Source organism: Oncorhynchus gorbuscha, unplaced genomic scaffold (genome assembly GCF_021184085.1).
Source record: "Oncorhynchus gorbuscha isolate QuinsamMale2020 ecotype Even-year unplaced genomic scaffold, OgorEven_v1.0 Un_scaffold_6221, whole genome shotgun sequence".
NCBI classification, from domain to species: Eukaryota; Metazoa; Chordata; class Actinopteri; order Salmoniformes; family Salmonidae; genus Oncorhynchus; species Oncorhynchus gorbuscha.
Genome location: NW_025749875.1, coordinates 1 through 20,454, shown reverse-complemented (window position 1 = coordinate 20,454; position 20,454 = coordinate 1). Strand labels below are relative to the sequence as shown.

At 42.1% G+C, this 20,454-nt stretch overlaps 3 protein-coding genes across 3 annotated transcripts; all 3 read right to left on the bottom strand.

Annotated features, from left to right (window-relative positions):
• Window positions 1-850: 850 nt before the first annotated feature.
• On the bottom strand, window positions 851-4,683 carry LOC124029401 (grancalcin-like). The gene is made up of 8 exons (XM_046341117.1): window positions 4,680-4,683; window positions 4,295-4,320; window positions 3,904-3,991; window positions 3,668-3,711; window positions 2,852-2,999; window positions 2,363-2,476; window positions 2,000-2,058; window positions 851-1,747 (listed from the first exon to the last, which is right to left on the bottom strand). The coding sequence occupies exons 1-8, from the start codon at window positions 4,681-4,683 to the stop codon at window positions 1,721-1,723; spliced, it is 510 nt and encodes a 169-aa protein (XP_046197073.1). The 3' UTR covers window positions 851-1,720.
• Window positions 4,684-6,576: 1,893 nt separating this feature from the next.
• Window positions 6,577-10,412, bottom strand: LOC124029400 (grancalcin-like). Its single transcript, XM_046341116.1, has 8 exons — window positions 10,409-10,412; window positions 10,024-10,049; window positions 9,633-9,720; window positions 9,397-9,440; window positions 8,581-8,728; window positions 8,092-8,205; window positions 7,729-7,787; window positions 6,577-7,477 (listed from the first exon to the last, which is right to left on the bottom strand). Exons 1-8 carry the CDS (start codon window positions 10,410-10,412, stop codon window positions 7,451-7,453), a joined length of 510 nt encoding a protein of 169 aa, XP_046197072.1. The 3' UTR covers window positions 6,577-7,450.
• A 1,894-nt stretch (window positions 10,413-12,306) lies between these two features.
• On the bottom strand, window positions 12,307-20,325 carry LOC124029399 (grancalcin-like; the record flags this gene model as incomplete). Its single annotated transcript, XM_046341115.1, has 6 exons — window positions 12,307-13,204; window positions 13,454-13,512; window positions 13,817-13,930; window positions 19,186-19,333; window positions 20,002-20,045; window positions 20,238-20,325. Coding segments are annotated over 6 exons (480 nt in total), but the record flags the coding sequence as incomplete, so codon positions are not given.
• Window positions 20,326-20,454: the final 129 nt, after the last annotated feature.

Genomic DNA, 20,454 nt, shown 5'->3' with positions numbered 1-20,454 from the left:
AATTTGTTTTAACAGATTTCAAAACATGTTTGATTTATCATGAAGGGGAAAGTTGGTCTGATAAAACACTTAATTTTCCATAATTTTTTAAAATGTGTTTTGGTTCAATTGTGTATCAGCCCAAGGATGGAGATACATTATGAAAAACATCATGCCCCCATATGTAGCAATTAACAGATATAAACTTTGTAGTCAGGGCAAATGGAATCTAGAGAAGTCATATTCATTGGAAACACTATAGCTATGCATGTTTTGTAGCAGTACTTAGTTGGGTTTGAATTAAAGGCAGACTCAGCAATATGAGAAATTGCTGAGACTACCATTAATTTCAGATCGTACCTGCCCTATCCTGAGTTGTGCCCATACACAGCTATAAGCCTTTTCGGAGGGCACAGGTCCCTCGCTCCATGTAAATGCCAGTTGAGTGGCCACTACTCGATCTCGGTTTTAAAACCCACCACACATAACCCTGGCAAAACAAGCTAAGGTGCGTCTAGTATAATCTTTCCAGAGCACAGATGCTATACAAATCTGTATCTGAAACATGACATGTCCAATACCTGAAGAGTGCCCCACTGAACTTTTCATAGATGTCCCACTTTTGCACAGAAATAAAAATAAAAATAAAAAAAGAAGTGTGCTTTACTAGAGAAATTTCACTAGTGCTGTTCACAATTGTTTTTATGCATTTTTTAAATGTTTGCCACTGTATTTTTTACAATGCAACACTTAACAGCTGATATGAATGTTTGTCCTTGAATATTCTGTATTTAAAGAAATGTAATATATTGTGTACATATTGATGAAAACCATTTGTGTAATTGTATAAATGAATAAACAGAATGCATACTGACTACAAACTGAGTTTATTGTGTTGTGAATAACACCAATATCACTGATGAATGCCCCAATGGTCACAATGCACTTAACTACATGTCTGATAAATATTTCACCCTGAACTATAAAAATGCAGGTTATCACAAAAACAATGTTGTACATGTAATTGTTGGTGGTAGTGAATGCATGCTTTTCTTTGCAAAGGAATAACAGTGCATGTTTACAACACAGTGCAGGTTATTCATACATTTGTGGACGCCCTAATGTTTAATTTGTGTATTATGTTAGGCCACATTTCATTCAAATCAAGAGACGCATATAGTTATCCTTAAAACAACAAAAAAATGCAGCGCCGGCATAACTGTATATTTGTAATAAAAATATTATATCTATACTTCAAAATGTATGGAGTGTTTAATGTAAAAGTAATTCACACCTAAATATATATATAGTGGTTACAAAAACATATACAGTGGTGGGGATGACTCTGGAAAGCGACGATCCGAGATTGTAATGGCACAAAAGTCACCGTGGTAAAGATCAGTAACAGCTTTGCCATCCCTTTCTTGGTTTAAACCTACCACTGTCAGTTAGCAACAGAATTTACAACAAGCAGATACATTTAGAAACACGCCATGTGTTATCTGGCAAATCTGCACATTCCTGTATTGTGTACAAGGCAGACATTATGGCAAACAAACCGTTTCTGTTGTAACCTCCTTCCCCATTGTAAGTTGGTCATGGGAATCGACCTAAGAATTATTGGCTAATATTGATTGGTGCCTTCCCATTATTTAGGGAAGTGGTCAGCGAGCCCCAGACTGCCGGTTGAAGTGCCCCTCTTGACTCCAGCACGGGATGGGCCCGGGCCAGGCCACTCCACTCAGATGGCCATTGTACACAGGATAAACTGCAGGAGGAAAATCAAGAGAAAATGTGCTCATTTTGATGTAATTACTATAACTTGCATGTCAGGACAGGCTACTGGGAATCCCATGACAGACTGGGGAATGAGAGAGAGGAAAACTGGGTTGTGTTCATCAGGACACAATGTTTTAAAATGAAAAAAAAAAAAAAAATGCATGTTCAGATAACACTGAAATGAAGAGGTACTTTCTTCCAATGTGTGCCTACTGAACACGGCCCTGAATTTCACACTTACGTCATCGTATTGGAAGTTGACAGCCCCCTGCTGCATCTGGTCTCTCCTCCTGAAGCTCTCTGTGGAGACACATAGTAAAGATGGCAGTGTAGAGGTGAAATTTGAATGCCATTCGTTGGACTACAATACCAAGCGAGACACTGTGCCAATGAGCCTACGAATGTACATGCACAAAAGAGACCAGGACAAAACAAGACAGATTACACCGCAAAAGATAACGATTTGAATGAGTAAAATGTTAGTGAATGACAGAATATGTTATTTTATAACGAAACCCATAGCTCTGGATTGTGAGGAAATTTGAAATGCTGTTGAATAAAAGATTAAACATCATCATGTGCAGCCTCCAAGTGAGCATCGTACCTGTGAGGGCGCGAAGCTTCACAGCACATGCGACATAGTCATCAAAATAGATCCGTCCAGCCTTGCTGTAGCGTTTGATGACAGCGTTCAGAGCTTGCGGGCTGATCCTGTAGCCTGTAGGAGGAGATCACAATATGCATCAAATTATTCATAAGCCAACATAGTATTAGGATTCATCTAGTGACCACTGCATTTAGTTGACAATGATCATAAACACCAGCCTTTGCCTAATTGTCCATCTACTTTGTATCAAGAAGGGTCTCTCAGACCAATACCTTGAAATTATCTGCAGCTCCACCAAAATTATGATTACTGTAGGAGTCTATCATCAATGGTTTAAATCATTTAAAGAAGTCAAGCCTCCCAGCCCCTTTCGGATGCTGCATCTGAACCAGGCTCTGGAATGCTGCCCCTCTTTGGATGGCAGAATGGACTATCCCACGTCATCATCCTATCCCATACCATTAGCCTGGCCGAGCACTGACTCACCCATAGCGGAGATGGACTGGGTCATCTCATGGGGTTCCACCGTGCCACTCCGGTCCTGGTCGAACATCATGAAGTTCTGCTTCCAGCCACTCAAGGCAGCAAACAGCTCCTTGAACTCATTGAAGCCCAGCTTTCCGGTCATGTCTCTCTGGTGGGCGGTTAGTTAAGGGGTAACCCTGTTCGTTAGGTAAAGAGAAACTAAAAATGGCCATGTGAACTGGTCTCACACAGGATATGATGAGTTGTGGTAAATGTTGTGGGAGAACCAGACCTTTCTGCGACTGAATCAATTCCATAAGTAATCCTCTGTCTCAATATGGCCCACTTACACATGTATCATGGGTTTAACATTTTATAGAACATCCCAAACTTCAAATGCTGACTGTTGTACATCCTTGTTGTAAAGTATATTACTGTACATAAGGATGAACATATTCAGAGAGAAACAGGACTAGAATGTTCATCTACCTCTGAAAATGGAGCTACAGGCATGATACAAATGGAGCATGAGCGAGGTTCAGTCTTGCAAATTTATTGGCAAATACAATACTAAATGGGACCCAGTAAACTAGGCCTTGTAAAAGAGTCAAATATACTGCAGCCGGCCACCTACTGCTCAAAGCTTTCCCACCTCTACAACTGTTCAAATAGAAGGATGAACTCAGCACTGACAGAAGGTTTATTAATTAATTAACATTTAGGACTTCTGTTCATCTTTCACTAGCAAGTCAATATAGCAAAGTGCAATACCAAACAAACTTCAATGACACTGGACAGAGGCCCAGTCCAAGAGATTCATTGATATAGAAAGGATACATCCAGCATTGCGATCATGATTCTACATGTCTCCAAACTGAAGGCTGTTGGAGAAGAGAAACAACGATCACACAATGAAAAACATACAATGACAAAACCAATCAGACAACCAGTGACAAATCTTTGCAAAGACTATTTTAACGCGGGATACTCAAATCATAAAACACACATAATATAATTGGATCATTTATGACCACAAAGTGAACCTTGGATCGTGGGACCGGGTGTGAACTTACGAGTATAGGTGCCACTGATACCAGTCTGTGTAAGACACCTCTGAAGCTCCTCTGCATCAATCTCCCCATCCTGCACAAAGGAATAACCCTGTAAGATTACTCTCCAACAACAACGTATTACTATGCAGTGAATTTAGTATTAAAATAAAGAGACTTGAATGTCTTGAGATCACTTTGTGGTGTAACCATGACACATCAGCAACATCATGCATGGACAAAGCCACGTGAAACTCTCTTTCAAAGGCATTTTCAATCTGAAAATAAGTGTGCCGTTTCAAACCCGTCGCATGAATGACCTTATCAGACGCCACTAGTTGGCTAGTGAACAATCTCCACGTGCGACACTATATACACACAAATATTCTGTCATATATTGTGGCTACGTACCTACCGTCCACTTGTCTTTCAAAAAGTCATCTGATCATAAGAGACAAAGAACCACTATGTAAACTGCATCATCTATTGGATTATAAATACACAGATATGCAAATGAATATGATTTTAATGGTTGGGAAAGCTCTTCTACAAAGTACCCCATACACTGCTAAAGTATTCCTTACTTGTGATCACTTTGCACCACAAGTCTCTTTCGTGGGGCAATGAAAGCAATAACGACAACATGAAAACATTCATTTACACACATGAATAGTATACATATTTTATTAATGATGACTAGGAACAGATATAGCACGGGTACATGCCCAAAAGTCAAAATTAGTCTTTAAAACTTGTACGGCACGAACTAAAACAAAAGGAGTTACAAAAGGAATACTTACCCATTTAATATAGCTACTTTCCTCCCTGAATCACTGAATACGTTTTACTATTGAAAATATTGTCAAAAAATAATTTCATGGGAAGTGTACGTATATTTATGAGCTATACAAAAGTACGTTTTTTGGTATTGTATTAAAACCTATTTATTACTGCAACTACACACACACACAGAGGCATGAACAGGGTGGACTATCTATCTTTCACATATGTAATCGATGTGCAGGATCATTTCTCTCTTGAAAGGGCCTGCACTTAACGAAATGCATATCGTTGTATAAAAGGAGTTGGAACGCAACATTACCTGTTCAGATGTAGAAAACTACAATGAACAGCAACTCTCTAAAGCTGAATTGCTCAGATGTATCTTTTTTGAATTGTTCTAAGAGGAGAATCAGGCCAAATTCTATTTCATTGTCCTTGCTAGTTATTGAGTAGTTACATGTAACCAATTATGTAAAGGTACAGTAGACATAGCAGTATATCATCATACAAACATCCTCGTTTCAGAAATCAACTACAACATTGTAATCTGCCACTATTGTCTATTGCCAATCATGCAAAGGAAGAGCCAATAGTAGCAGTTTGACATATTTGATTCTGTTGTTGTAGTCTATAAGCAGGACGTCAACTTTAATGAATACCTTTTACAAGTACTGTACCCCACAATCTTTATAAGCTTCAACTCTTCTTTCCGTGCATGTTTAGGGGCTTCCATTTATATTCCAAGAATGCAGATTTTATTACTGTTTCTAACCAAGTGACAAAATCAATGCTGAGACGGTGTCAGACACCGACAACGTAGAGATTCTGGCCGAGCTAGCAGCTTAGCCCTCGTTAGCCTTAGCTTTTTCTAACCTACATTAGCCTTCACAGATGTCCTAAACACATTTATTCAGCTGAATAATATGCATTCAACAGTCAGCAATGTAAATGTATGGAATATGGACAGATTCCGCATGTCGCAAATGAAGTCATTTTAGTTGTATGACTTATTTTACACAAACATAGTCAGATGTGTGGTATTGCATGGATCAACATCAGCTGGCAATTTGTTTTAACAGATTTCAAAACATGTTTGATTTATCATGAAGGGGAAAGTTGGTCTGATAAAACACTTAATTTTCCATAATTTTTTAAAATGTGTTTTGGTTCAATTGTGTATCAGCCCAAGGATGGAGATACATTATGAAAAACATCATGCCCCCATATGTAGCAATTAACAGATATAAACTTTGTAGTCAGGGCAAATGGAATCTAGAGAAGTCATATTCATTGGAAACACTATAGCTATGCATGTTTTGTAGCAGTACTTAGTTGGGTTTGAATTAAAGGCAGACTCAGCAATATGAGAAATTGCTGAGACTACCATTAATTTCAGATCGTACCTGCCCTATCCTGAGTTGTGCCCATACACAGCTATAAGCCTTTTCGGAGGGCACAGGTCCCTCGTTCCATGTAAATGCCAGTTGAGTGGCCACTACTCAATCTCGGTTTTAAAACCCACCACACATAACCCTGGCAAAACAAGCTAAGGTGTGTCTAGTATAATCTTTCCAGAGCACAGATGCTATACAAATCTGTATCTGAAACATGACATGTCCAATACCTGAAGAGTGCCCCACTGAACTTTTCATAGATGTCCCACTTTTGCACAGAAATAAAAATAAAAATAAAAAAGAAGTGTGCTTTACTAGAGAAATTTCACTAGTGCTGTTCACAATTGTTTTTATGCATTTTTTTAAATGTTTGCCACTGTATTTTTTACAATGCAACACTTAACAGCTGATATGAATGTTTGTCCTTGAATATTCTGTATTTAAAGAAATGTAATATATTGTGTACATATTGATGAAAACCATTTGTGTAATTGTATAAATGAATAAACAGAATGCATACTGACTACAAACTGAGTTTATTGTGTTGTGAATAACACCAATATCACTGATGAATGCCCCAATGGTCACAATGCACTTAACTACATGTCTGATAAATATTTCACCCTGAACTATAAAAATGCAGGTTATCACAAAAACAATGTTGTACATGTAATTGTTGGTGGTAGTGAATGCATGCTTTTCTTTGCAAAGGAATAACAGTGCATGTTTACAACACAGTGCAGGTTATTCATACATTTGTGGACGCCCTAATGTTTAATTTGTGTATTATGTTAGGCCACATTTCATTCAAATCAAGAGACGCATATAGTTATCCTTAAAACAACAAAAAAATGCAGCGCCGGCATAACTGTATATTTGTAATAAAAATATTATATCTATACTTCAAAATGTATGGAGTGTTTAATGTAAAAGTAATTCACACCTAAATATATATATAGTGGTTACAAAAACAACATATACAGTGGTGGGGATGACTCTGGAAAGCGACGATCCGAGATTGTAATGGCACAAAAGTCACCGTGGTAAAGATCAGTAACAGCTTTGCCATCCCTTTCTTGGTTTAAACCTACCACTGTCAGTTAGCAACAGAATTTACAACAAGCAGATACATTTAGAAACACGCCATGTGTTATCTGGCAAATCTGCACATTCCTGTATTGTGTACAAGGCAGACATTATGGCAAACAAACCGTTTCTGTTGTAACCTCCTTCCCCATTGTAAGTTGGTCATGGGAATCGACCTAAGAATTATTGGCTAATATTGATTGGTGCCTTCCCATTATTTAGGGGAAGTGGTCAGCGAGCCCCAGACTGCCGGTTGAAGTGCCCCTCTTGACTCCAGCACGGGATGGGCCCGGGCCAGGCCACTCCACTCAGATGGCCATTGTACACAGGATAAACTGCAGGAGGAAAATCAAGAGAAAATGTGCTCATTTTGATGTAATTACTATAACTTGCATGTCAGGACAGGCTACTGGGAATCCCATGACAGACTGGGGAATGAGAGAGAGGAAAACTGGGTTGTGTTCATCAGGACACAATGTTTTAAAATGAAAAAAAAAAAAAAATGCATGTTCAGATAACACTGAAATGAAGAGGTACTTTCTTCCAATGTGTGCCTACTGAACACGGCCCTGAATTTCACACTTACGTCATCGTATTGGAAGTTGACAGCCCCCTGCTGCATCTGGTCTCTCCTCCTGAAGCTCTCTGTGGAGACACATAGTAAAGATTGCAGTGTAGAGGTGAAATTTGAATGCCATTCGTTGGACTACAATACCAAGCGAGACACTGTGCCAATGAGCCTACGAATGTACATGCACAAAAGAGACCAGGACAAAACAAGACAGATTACACCGCAAAAGATAACGATTTGAATGAGTAAAATGTTAGTGAATGACAGAATATGTTATTTTATAACGAAACCCATAGCTCTGGATTGTGAGGAAATTTGAAATGCTGTTGAATAAAAGATTAAACATCATCATGTGCAGCCTCCAAGTGAGCATCGTACCTGTGAGGGCGCGAAGCTTCACAGCACATGCGACATAGTCATCAAAATAGATCCGTCCAGCCTTGCTGTAGCGTTTGATGACAGCGTTCAGAGCTTGCGGGCTGATCCTGTAGCCTGTAGGAGGAGATCACAATATGCATCAAATTATTCATAAGCCAACATAGTATTAGGATTCATCTAGTGACCACTGCATTTAGTTGACAATGATCATAAACACCAGCCTTTGCCTAATTGTCCATCTACTTTGTATCAAGAAGGGTCTCTCAGACCAATACCTTGAAATTATCTGCAGCTCCACCAAAATTATGATTACTGTAGGAGTCTATCATCAATGGTTTAAATCATTTAAAGAAGTCAAGCCTCCCAGCCCCTTTCGGATGCTGCATCTGAACCAGGCTCTGGAATGCTGCCCCTCTTTGGATGGCAGAATGGACTATCCCACGTCATCATCCTATCCCATACCATTAGCCTGGCCGAGCACTGACTCACCCATAGCGGAGATGGACTGGGTCATCTCATGGGGTTCCACCGTGCCACTCCGGTCCTGGTCGAACATCATGAAGTTCTGCTTCCAGCCACTCAAGGCAGCAAACAGCTCCTTGAACTCATTGAAGCCCAGCTTTCCGGTCATGTCTCTCTGGTGGGCGGTTAGTTAAGGGGTAACCCTGTTCGTTAGGTAAAGAGAAACTAAAAATGGCCATGTGAACTGGTCTCACACAGGATATGATGAGTTGTGGTAAATGTTGTGGGAGAACCAGACCTTTCTGCGACTGAATCAATTCCATAAGTAATCCTCTGTCTCAATATGGCCCACTTACACATGTATCATGGGTTTAACATTTTATAGAACATCCCAAACTTCAAATGCTGACTGTTGTACATCCTTGTTGTAAAGTATATTACTGTACATAAGGATGAACATATTCAGAGAGAAACAGGACTAGAATGTTCATCTACCTCTGAAAATGGAGCTACAGGCATGATACAAATGGAGCATGAGCGAGGTTCAGTCTTGCAAATTTATTGGCAAATACAATACTAAATGGGACCCAGTAAACTAGGCCTTGTAAAAGAGTCAAATATACTGCAGCCGGCCACCTACTGCTCAAAGCTTTCCCACCTCTACAACTGTTCAAATAGAAGGATGAACTCAGCACTGACAGAAGGTTTATTAATTAATTAACATTTAGGACTTCTGTTCATCTTTCACTAGCAAGTCAATATAGCAAAGTGCAATACCAAACAAACTTCAATGACACTGGACAGAGGCCCAGTCCAAGAGATTCATTGATATAGAAAGGATACATCCAGCATTGCGATCATGATTCTACATGTCTCCAAACTGAAGGCTGTTGGAGAAGAGAAACAACGATCACACAATGAAAAACATACAATGACAAAACCAATCAGACAACCAGTGACAAATCTTTGCAAAGACTATTTTAACGCGGGATACTCAAATCATAAAACACACATAATATAATTGGATCATTTATGACCACAAAGTGAACCTTGGATCGTGGGACCGGGTGTGAACTTACGAGTATAGGTGCCACTGATACCAGTCTGTGTAAGACACCTCTGAAGCTCCTCTGCATCAATCTCCCCATCCTGCACAAAGGAATAACCCTGTAAGATTACTCTCCAACAACAACGTATTACTATGCAGTGAATTTAGTATTAAAATAAAGAGACTTGAATGTCTTGAGATCACTTTGTGGTGTAACCATGACACATCAGCAACATCATGCATGGACAAAGCCACGTGAAACTCTCTTTCAAAGGCATTTTCAATCTGAAAATAAGTGTGCCGTTTCAAACCCGTCGCATGAATGACCTTATCAGACGCCACTAGTTGGCTAGTGAACAATCTCCACGTGCGACACTATATACACACAAATATTCTGTCATATATTGTGGCTACGTACCTACCGTCCACTTGTCTTTCAAAAAGTCATCTGATCATAAGAGACAAAGAACCACTATGTAAACTGCATCATCTATTGGATTATAAATACACAGATATGCAAATGAATATGATTTTAATGGTTGGGAAAGCTCTTCTACAAAGTACCCCATACACTGCTAAAGTATTCCTTACTTGTGATCACTTTGCACCACAAGTCTCTTTCGTGGGGCAATGAAAGCAATAACGACAACATGAAAACATTCATTTACACACATGAATAGTATACATATTTTATTAATGATGACTAGGAACAGATATAGCACGGGTACATGCCCAAAAGTCAAAATTAGTCTTTAAAACTTGTACGGCACGAACTAAAACAAAAGGAGTTACAAAAGGAATACTTACCCATTTAATATAGCTACTTTCCTCCCTGAATCACTGAATACGTTTTACTATTGAAAATATTGTCAAAAAATAATTTCATGGGAAGTGTACGTATATTTATGAGCTATACAAAAGTACGTTTTTTGGTATTGTATTAAAACCTATTTATTACTGCAACTACACACACACACAGAGGCATGAACAGGGTGGACTATCTATCTTTCACATATGTAATCGATGTGCAGGATCATTTCTCTCTTGAAAGGGCCTGCACTTAACGAAATGCATATCGTTGTATAAAAGGAGTTGGAACGCAACATTACCTGTTCAGATGTAGAAAACTACAATGAACAGCAACTCTCTAAAGCTGAATTGCTCAGATGTATCTTTTTTTGAATTGTTCTAAGAGGAGAATCAGGCCAAATTCTATTTCATTGTCCTTGCTAGTTATTGAGTAGTTACATGTAACCAATTATGTAAAGGTACAGTAGACATAGCAGTATATCATCATACAAACATCCTCGTTTCAGAAATCAACTACAACATTGTAATCTGCCACTATTGTCTATTGCCAATCATGCAAAGGAAGAGCCAATAGTAGCAGTTTGACATATTTGATTCTGTTGTTGTAGTCTATAAGCAGGACGTCAACTTTAATGAATACCTTTTACAAGTACTGTACCCCACAATCTTTATAAGCTTCAACTCTTCTTTCCGTGCATGTTTAGGGGCTTCCATTTATATTCCAAGAATGCAGATTTTATTACTGTTTCTAACCAAGTGACAAAATCAATGCTGAGACGGTGTCAGACACCGACAAAGTAGAGATTCAGGCCGAGCTAGCAGCTTAGCCCTCGTTAGCCTTAGCTTTTTCTAACCTACATTAGCCTTCACAGATGTCCTAAACACATTTATTCAGCTGAATAATATGCATTCAACAGTCAGCAATGTAAATGTATGGAATATGGACAGATTCCGCATGTCGCAAATGAAGTCATTTTAGTTGTATGACTTATTTTACACAAACATAGTCAGATGTGTGGTATTGCATGGATCAACATCAGCTGGCAATTTGTTTTAACAGATTTCAAAACATGTTTGATTTATCATGAAGGGGAAAGTTGGTCTGATAAAACACTTAATTTTCCATAATTTTTTAAAATGTGTTTTGGTTCAATTGTGTATCAGCCCAAGGATGGAGATACATTATGAAAAACATCATGCCCCCATATGTAGCAATTAACAGATATAAACTTTGTAGTCAGGGCAAATGGAATCTAGAGAAGTCATATTCATTGGAAACACTATAGCTATGCATGTTTTGTAGCAGTACTTAGTTGGGTTTGAATTAAAGGCAGACTCAGCAATATGAGAAATTGCTGAGACTACCATTAATTTCAGATCGTACCTGCCCTATCCTGAGTTGTGCCCATACACAGCTATAAGCCTTTTCGGAGGGCACAGGTCCCTCGCTCCATGTAAATGCCAGTTGAGTGGCCACTACTCGATCTCGGTTTTAAAACCCACCACACATAACCCTGGCAAAACAAGCTAAGGTGCGTCTAGTATAATCTTTCCAGAGCACAGATGCTATACAAATCTGTATCTGAAACATGACATGTCCAATACCTGAAGAGTGCCCCACTGAACTTTTCATAGATGTCCCACTTTTGCACAGAAATAAAAATAAAAATAAAAAAAGAAGTGTGCTTTACTAGAGAAATTTCACTAGTGCTGTTCACAATTGTTTTTATGCATTTTTTTAAATGTTTGCCACTGTATTTTTACAATGCAACACTTAACAGCTGATATGAATGTTTGTCCTTGAATATTCTGTATTTAAAGAAATGTAATATATTGTGTACATATTGATGAAAACCATTTGTGTAATTGTATAAATGAATAAACAGAATGCATACTGACTACAAACTGAGTTTATTGTGTTGTGAATAACACCAATATCACTGATGAATGCCCCAATGGTCACAATGCACTTAACTACATGTCTGATAAATATTTCACCCTGAACTATAAAAATGCAGGTTATCACAAAAACAATGTTGTACATGTAATTGTTGGTGGTAGTGAATGCATGCTTTTCTTTGCAAAGGAATAACAGTGCATGTTTACAACACAGTGCAGGTTATTCATACATTTGTGGACGCCCTAATGTTTAATTTGTGTATTATGTTAGGCCACATTTCATTCAAATCAAGAGACGCATATAGTTATCCTTAAAACAACAAAAAAATGCAGCGCCGGCATAACTGTATATTTGTAATAAAAATATTATATCTATACTTCAAAATGTATGGAGTGTTTAATGTAAAAGTAATTCACACCTAAATATATATATAGTGGTTACAAAAACATATACAGTGGTGGGGATGACTCTGGAAAGCGACGATCCGAGATTGTAATGGCACAAAAGTCACCGTGGTAAAGATCAGTAACAGCTTTGCCATCCCTTTCTTGGTTTAAACCTACCACTGTCAGTTAGCAACAGAATTTACAACAAGCAGATACATTTAGAAACACGCCATGTGTTATCTGGCAAATCTGCACATTCCTGTATTGTGTACAAGGCAGACATTATGGCAAACAAACCGTTTCTGTTGTAACCTCCTTCCCCATTGTAAGTTGGTCATGGGAATCGACCTAAGAATTATTGGCTAATATTGATTGGTGCCTTCCCATTATTTAGGGGAAGTGGTCAGCGAGCCCCAGACTGCCGGTTGAAGTGCCCCTCTTGACTCCAGCACGGGATGGGCCCGGGCCAGGCCACTCCACTCAGATGGCCATTGTACACAGGATAAACTGCAGGAGGAAAATCAAGAGAAAATGTGCTCATTTTGATGTAATTACTATAACTTGCATGTCAGGACAGGCTACTGGGAATCCCATGACAGACTGGGGAATGAGAGAGAGGAAAACTGGGTTGTGTTCATCAGGACACAATGTTTTAAAATGAAAAAAAAAAAAATGCATGTTCAGATAACACTGAAATGAAGAGGTACTTTCTTCCAATGTGTGCCTACTGAACACGGCCCTGAATTTCACACTTACGTCATCGTATTGGAAGTTGACAGCCCCCTGCTGCATCTGGTCTCTCCTCCTGAAGCTCTCTGTGGAGACACATAGTAAAGATGGCAGTGTAGAGGTGAAATTTGAATGCCATTCGTTGGACTACAATACCCAGCGAGACACTGTGCCAATGAGCCTACGAATGTACATGCACAAAAGAGACCAGGACAAAACAAGACAGATTACACCGCAAAAGATAACGATTTGAATGAGTAAAATGTTAGTGAATGACAGAATATGTTATTTTATAACGAAACCCATAGCTCTGGATTGTGAGGAAATTTGAAATGCTGTTGAATAAAAGATTAAACATCATCATGTGCAGCCTCCAAGTGAGCATCGTACCTGTGAGGGCGCGAAGCTTCACAGCACATGCGACATAGTCATCAAAATAGATCCGTCCAGCCTTGCTGTAGCGTTTGATGACAGCGTTCAGAGCTTGCGGGCTGATCCTGTAGCCTGTAGGAGGAGATCACAATATGCATCAAATTATTCATAAGCCAACATAGTATTAGGATTCATCTAGTGACCACTGCATTTAGTTGACAATGATCATAAACACCAGCCTTTGCCTAATTGTCCATCTACTTTGTATCAAGAAGGGTCTCTCAGACCAATACCTTGAAATTATCTGCAGCTCCACCAAAATTATGATTACTGTAGGTGTCATGCAGGTGAAAGAGGACCCAAAAGCGACTTAACAGAAACAGAGTTTATTTAAGTCCAAACAGGGAATAACAGAAATCCTCTAGTCTGTAGAGGGGAATAACTGGAGAAGCGGCCACAGACTGCAGGTCGCTTCGGGTAGGCGCAGGCCGTAGTTGACAGAGACACCTGCTCACACGCAGCATCTGATGAAGGCAAAAAACACGACAGGACAGGGCGATACACAATCACAGCAAAAACACGACAGGACAGGGCGAAACGCAATCACAGCATGGTGAATACTAAACAAGGAACCGACGGAACAGGAACGGAACACAAAGGAATAAATAGGGACTCTAATCAGGGGAAAGGATCGGGAACAGGTGTGGGAAGACTAAATGATGATTAGGGGAATAGGAACAGCTGGGAGCAGGAACGGAACGATAGAGAGAAGAGAGAGCGAGAGAGTGAGAGAGGGAGGGGAGAGAGAGGGATAGAAGGAGGGAAAGAACCAAATAAGACCAGCAGAGGGAAACGAATAGAATGGGGAGCACAGGGACAAGACATGATAATAAATGACAAACATCACAGTACCCCCCACTCACCGAGCGCCTCCTGGCGCACTCGAGGAGGAATCCTGGCGGCAACGGAGGAAATCATCGATGAGTGAACGGTCCAGCACGTCCCGAGACGGAACCCAACTCCTCTCCTCAGGACCGTAACCCTCCCAATCCACTAAGTATTGGTGACCCCGTCCCCGAGAACGCATGTCCATGAACTTATGTACCTTGTAAATAGGTGCGCTCTCGACAAGGACGGGAGGGGGGAGGGAAGACGAACGGGGTGCGAAGAAAGGGCTTAACACAGGAGACATGGAAGACAGGATGGACGCGACGAAGATGTCGCGGAAGAAGCAGTCGCACAGCGACAGGATTGACGACCTGGGAGACACGGAACGGACCAATGAACCGCGGAGTCAACTTACGAGAAGCTGTCGTAAGAGGAAGGTTGCGAGTGGAAAGCCACACTCTCTGGCCGCAACAATACCTTGGACTCTTAATCCTGCGTTTATTGGCGGCTCTCACAGTCTTCCCCGCAGACAAAGGCAGACCGGTAATGAAGTCTAAGGCGATGTGAGACCATGGTCGAGAAGGAATGGGGAGCGGTCTGAGACGACCGGCAGGAGGAGAGTTACCCGACTTAGTCTGCGCGCAGTCCGAACAAGCAGCCACGAAACGGCGCGTGTCACGCTCCTGAGTCGGCCACCAAAAGCGCTGGCGAATAGACGCAAGAGTGCCTCGAACACCGGGATGACCAGCTAACTTGGCAGAGTGAGCCCACTGAAGAACAGCCAGACGAGTGGAAACAGGAACGAAAAGGAGGTTACTAGGACAAGCGCGCGGCGACGCAGTGTGCGTGAGTGCTTGCTTAACCTGTCCTTCAATTCCCCAGACTGTTAACCCGACAACACGCCCATAAGGAAGAATCCCCTCGGGATCAGTAGAAGCCACAGAAGAACTAAACAGACGGGATAAGGCATCAGGCTTGGTGTTCTTGCTACCCGGACGGTAAGAAATCACAAACTCGAAACGAGCGAAAAACAACGCCCAACGAGCTTGACGGGCATTAAGTCGTTTGGCAGAACGGATGTACTCAAGGTTCTTATGGTCTGTCCAAACGACAAAAGGAACGGTCGCCCCCTCCAACCACTGTCGCCATTCGCCTAGGGCTAAGCGGATGGCGAGCAGTTCACGGTTACCCACATCATAGTTGCGCTCAGATGGCGACAGGCGATGAGAAAAATAAGCGCAAGGATGAACCTTATCGTCAGACTGGAAGAGCGCTGGGATAGAATGGCTCCCACGCCTACCTCTGAAGCGTCAACCTCGACAATGAATTGTCTAGTGACGTCAGAGTAACGAGGATAGGAGCGGACGTAAAACGTTCTTTTAGAAGATCAAAAGCTCCCTGGGCGGAACCGGACCACGTAAAACACGTCTTGACAGAAGTAAGAGCTGTGAGAGGGGCAGCAACTTGACCGAAATTACGAATGAAACGCCGATAGAAATTAGCGAAACCTAAAAAGCGCTGCAACTCGGCACGTGACCTTGGAACGGGCCAATCACTGACAGCTTGGACCTTAGCGGAATCCATCTGAATGCCTTCAGCGGAAATAACGGAACCGAGAAAAGTAACGGAGGAGACATGAAAAGAGCACTTCTCAGCCTTTACGTAGAGACAATTCTCTAAAAGGCGCTGTAGAACACGTCGAACGTGCTGAACATGAATCTCGAGTGACGGAGAAAAAATCAGGATATCGTCAAGATAGACAAAAACAAAGATGTTCAGCATGTCTCTCAGAACATCATTAACTAATGCCTGAAAAACAGCTGGCGCATTGGCGAGACCGAACGGCAGAACCCGGTACTCAAAATGCCCTAACGGAGTGTTAAACGCCGTTTTCCACTCGTCCCCTCTCTGATGCGCACGAGATGGTAAGCGTTACGAAGGTCCAACTTAGTAAAGCACCTGGCTCCTGCAGAATCTCGAAGGCTGATGACATAAGGGGAAGCGGATAACGATTCTTAACCGTTATGTCATTCAGCCCTCGATAATCCACGCAGGGGCGCAGAGTACCGTCCTTCTTCTTAACAAAAAGAACCCCGCCCCGGCCGGAGAGGAAGAAGGCACTATGGTACCGGCGTCAAGAGACACAGACAAATAATCCTCGAGAGCCTTACGTTCGGGAGCCGACAGAGAGTATAGTCTACCTCGAGGAGGAGTGGTCCCCGGAAGGAGATCAATACTACAATCATACGACCGGTGAGGAGGAAGGGAGTTGGCTCGGGACCGACTGAAGACCGTGCGCAGATCATGATATTCCTCCGGCACTCCTGTCAAATCGCCAGGTTCCTCCTGAGAAGTAGGGACAGAAGAAACGGGAGGGAAGGCAGACATTAAACACTTCACATGACAAGAAACGTTCCAGGATAGGATAGAATTACTAGACCAATTAATAGAAGGATTATGACATACTAGCCAGGGATGACCCAAAACAACAGGTGTAAACGGTGAACGGAAAATCAAAAAAGAAATAGTCTCACTGTGGTTACCAGATACTGTGAGAGTTAAAGGTAGTGTCTCAAATTTGATACTGGGAAGATGACTACCATCTAAGGCAAACATGGGCGTAGGCTTGTCTAACGGTCTGAAAGGAATGTTATGTTTCCGAACCCATGCTTCGTCCATGAAACAACCCTCAGCCCCAGAGTCAATCAAGGCACTGCATGTAGCACCGAACCGGTCCAGCGTAGATGGACCGACATAGTAGTACAAGATCTAGATGAAGAGGCCTGAGTAGTAGCGCTCACCAGTAGCCCCCCGCTTACTGATGGGCTCTGGCCTCTTACTGGACATGAATTAACAAAATGTCCAGCAACTCCGCAATAGAGGCACAGGCGGTTGGTGATCCTCCGTTCCCTCTCCTTAGTCGAGATGCGAATCCCTCCCAGCTGCATGGGCTCAGTCTCAAAGCCAGAGGAGGGAGATGGTTGCGATGCGGAGCAGGGAAACACCGTTGATGCGAGCTCTCTTCCACGAGCCCGGTGACGAAGATCTACCCGTCGTTCTATGCGGATGGCGAGAGCAATCAAAGAGTCCACATCTGAAGGAACCTCCCGGGAGAGAATCTCATCCTTAACCACAGCGTGGAGTCCCTCCAGAAAACGAGCGAGCAGCGCCGGCTCGTTCCACTCACTAGAGGCAGCAAGAGTGCGAAACTCAATAGAATAATCCGTTATGGACCGTTCACCTTGGCATAAGGAAGCCAGGGCCCTAGAAGCCTCCCTACCAAAAACTGAACGGTCAAAAACCCGAATCATCTCCTCTTTAAAGTTCTGGAACTTGTTAGAGCAATCAGCCCTTGCCTCCCAGATAGCTGTGCCCCATTCTCGAGCCCGGCCAGTAAGGAGTGAAATGACGTAAGCAACCCGAGCTCTCTCTCTAGAGTATGTGTTGGGTTGGAGAGAGAACACAATCTCACACTGCGTGAGAAAGGAGCGGCACTCAGTGGGCTGACCGGAGTAGCAAGGTGGGTTATTAACCCTAGGTTCTGGAGGCTCGGCAGGCCAGGAAGTAACAGGTGGCACGAGACGTAGACTCTGGAACTGTCCAGAGAGGTCGGAAACCTGAGCGGCCAGGTTCTCCACGGCATGGCGAGCAGCAGACAATTCCTGCTCGTGTCTGCCGAGCATGGCTCCTTGGATCTCGACGGCAGTGTAACGAGCGTCTGAAGTCGCTGGGTCCATTCCTTGGTCGGTTCCTTCTGTCATGCAGGTGAAAGAGGACCCAAAAGCGACTTAACAGAAACAGAGTTTATTTAAGTCCAAACAGGGAATAACAGAAATCCTCTAGTCTGTAGAGGGAATAACTGGAGAAGCGGCCACAGACTGCAGGTCGCTTCGGGTAGGCGCAGGCCGTAGTTGACAGAGACACCTGCTCACACGCAGCATCTGATGAAGGCAAAAACACGACAGGACAGGGCGATACACAATCACAGCAAAAACACGACAGGACAGGGCGAAACGCAATCACAGCATGGTGAATACTAAACAAGGAACCGACGGGACAGGAACGGAACACAAAGGAATAAATAGGGACTCTAATCAGGGAAAGGATCGGGAACAGGTGTGGGAAGACTAAATGATGATTAGGGGAATAGGAACAGCTGGGAGCAGGAACGGAACGATAGAGAGAAGAGAGAGCGAGAGAGTGAGAGAGGGAGGGGGAGAGAGAGGGATAGAAGGAGGGAAAGAACCAAATAAGACCAGCAGAGGGAAACGAATAGAATGGGGAGCACAGGGACAAGACATGATAATAAATGACAAACATGACAGTAGGAGTCTATCATCAATGGTTTAAATCATTTAAAGAAGTCAAGCCTCCCAGCCCCTTTCGGATGCTGCATCTGAACCAGGCTCTGGAATGCTGCCCCTCTTTGGATGGCAGAATGGACTATCCCACGTCATCATCCTATCCCATACCATTAGCCTGGCCGAGCACTGACTCACCCATAGCGGAGATGGACTGGGTCATCTCATGGGGTTCCACCGTGCCACTCCGGTCCTGGTCGAACATCATGAAGTTCTGCTTCCAGCCACTCAAGGCAGCAAACAGCTCCTTGAACTCATTGAAGCCCAGCTTTCCGGTCATGTCTCTCTGGTGGGCGGTTAGTTAAGGGGTAACCCTGTTCGTTAGGTAAAGAGAAACTAAAAATGGCCATGTGAACTGGTCTCACACAGGATATGATGAGTTGTGGTAAATGTTGTGGGAGAACCAGACCTTTCTGCGACTGAATCAATTCCATAAGTAATCCTCTGTCTCAATATGGCCCACTTACACATGTATCATGGGTTTAACATTTTATAGAACATCCCAAACTTCAAATGCTGACTGTTGTACATCCTTGTTGTAAAGTATATTACTGTACATAAGGATGAACATATTCAGAGAGAAACAGGACTAGAATGTTCATCTACCTCTGAAAATGGAGCTACAGGCATGATACAAATGGAGCATGAGCGAGGTTCAGTCTTGCAAATTTATTGGCAAATACAATACTAAATGGGACCCAGTAAACTAGGCCTTGTAAAAGAGTCAAATATACTGCAGCCGGCCACCTACTGCTCAAAGCTTTCCCACCTCTACAACTGTTCAAATAGAAGGATGAACTCAGCACTGACAGAAGGTTTATTAATTAATTAACATTTAGGACTTCTGTTCATCTTTCACTAGCAAGTCAATATAGCAAAGTGCAATACCAAACAAACTTCAATGACACTGGACAGAGGCCCAGTCCAAGAGATTCATTGATATAGAAAGGATACATCCAGCATTGCGATCATGATTCTACATGTCTCCAAACTGAAGGCTGTTGGAGAAGAGAAACAACGATCACACAATGAAAAACATACAATGACAAAACCAATCAGACAACCAGTGACAAATCTTTGCAAAGACTATTTTAACGCGGGATACTCAAATCATAAAACACACATAATATAATTGGATCATTTATGACCACAAAGTGAACCTTGGATCGTGGGACCGGGTGTGAACTTACGAGTATAGGTGCCACTGATACCAGTCTGTGTAAGACACCTCTGAAGCTCCTCTGCATCAATCTCCCCATCCTGCACAAAGGAATAACCCTGTAAGATTACTCTCCAACAACAACGTATTACTATGCAGTGAATTTAGTATTAAAATAAAGAGACTTGAATGTCTTGAGATCACTTTGTGGTGTAACCATGACACATCAGCAACATCATGCATGGACA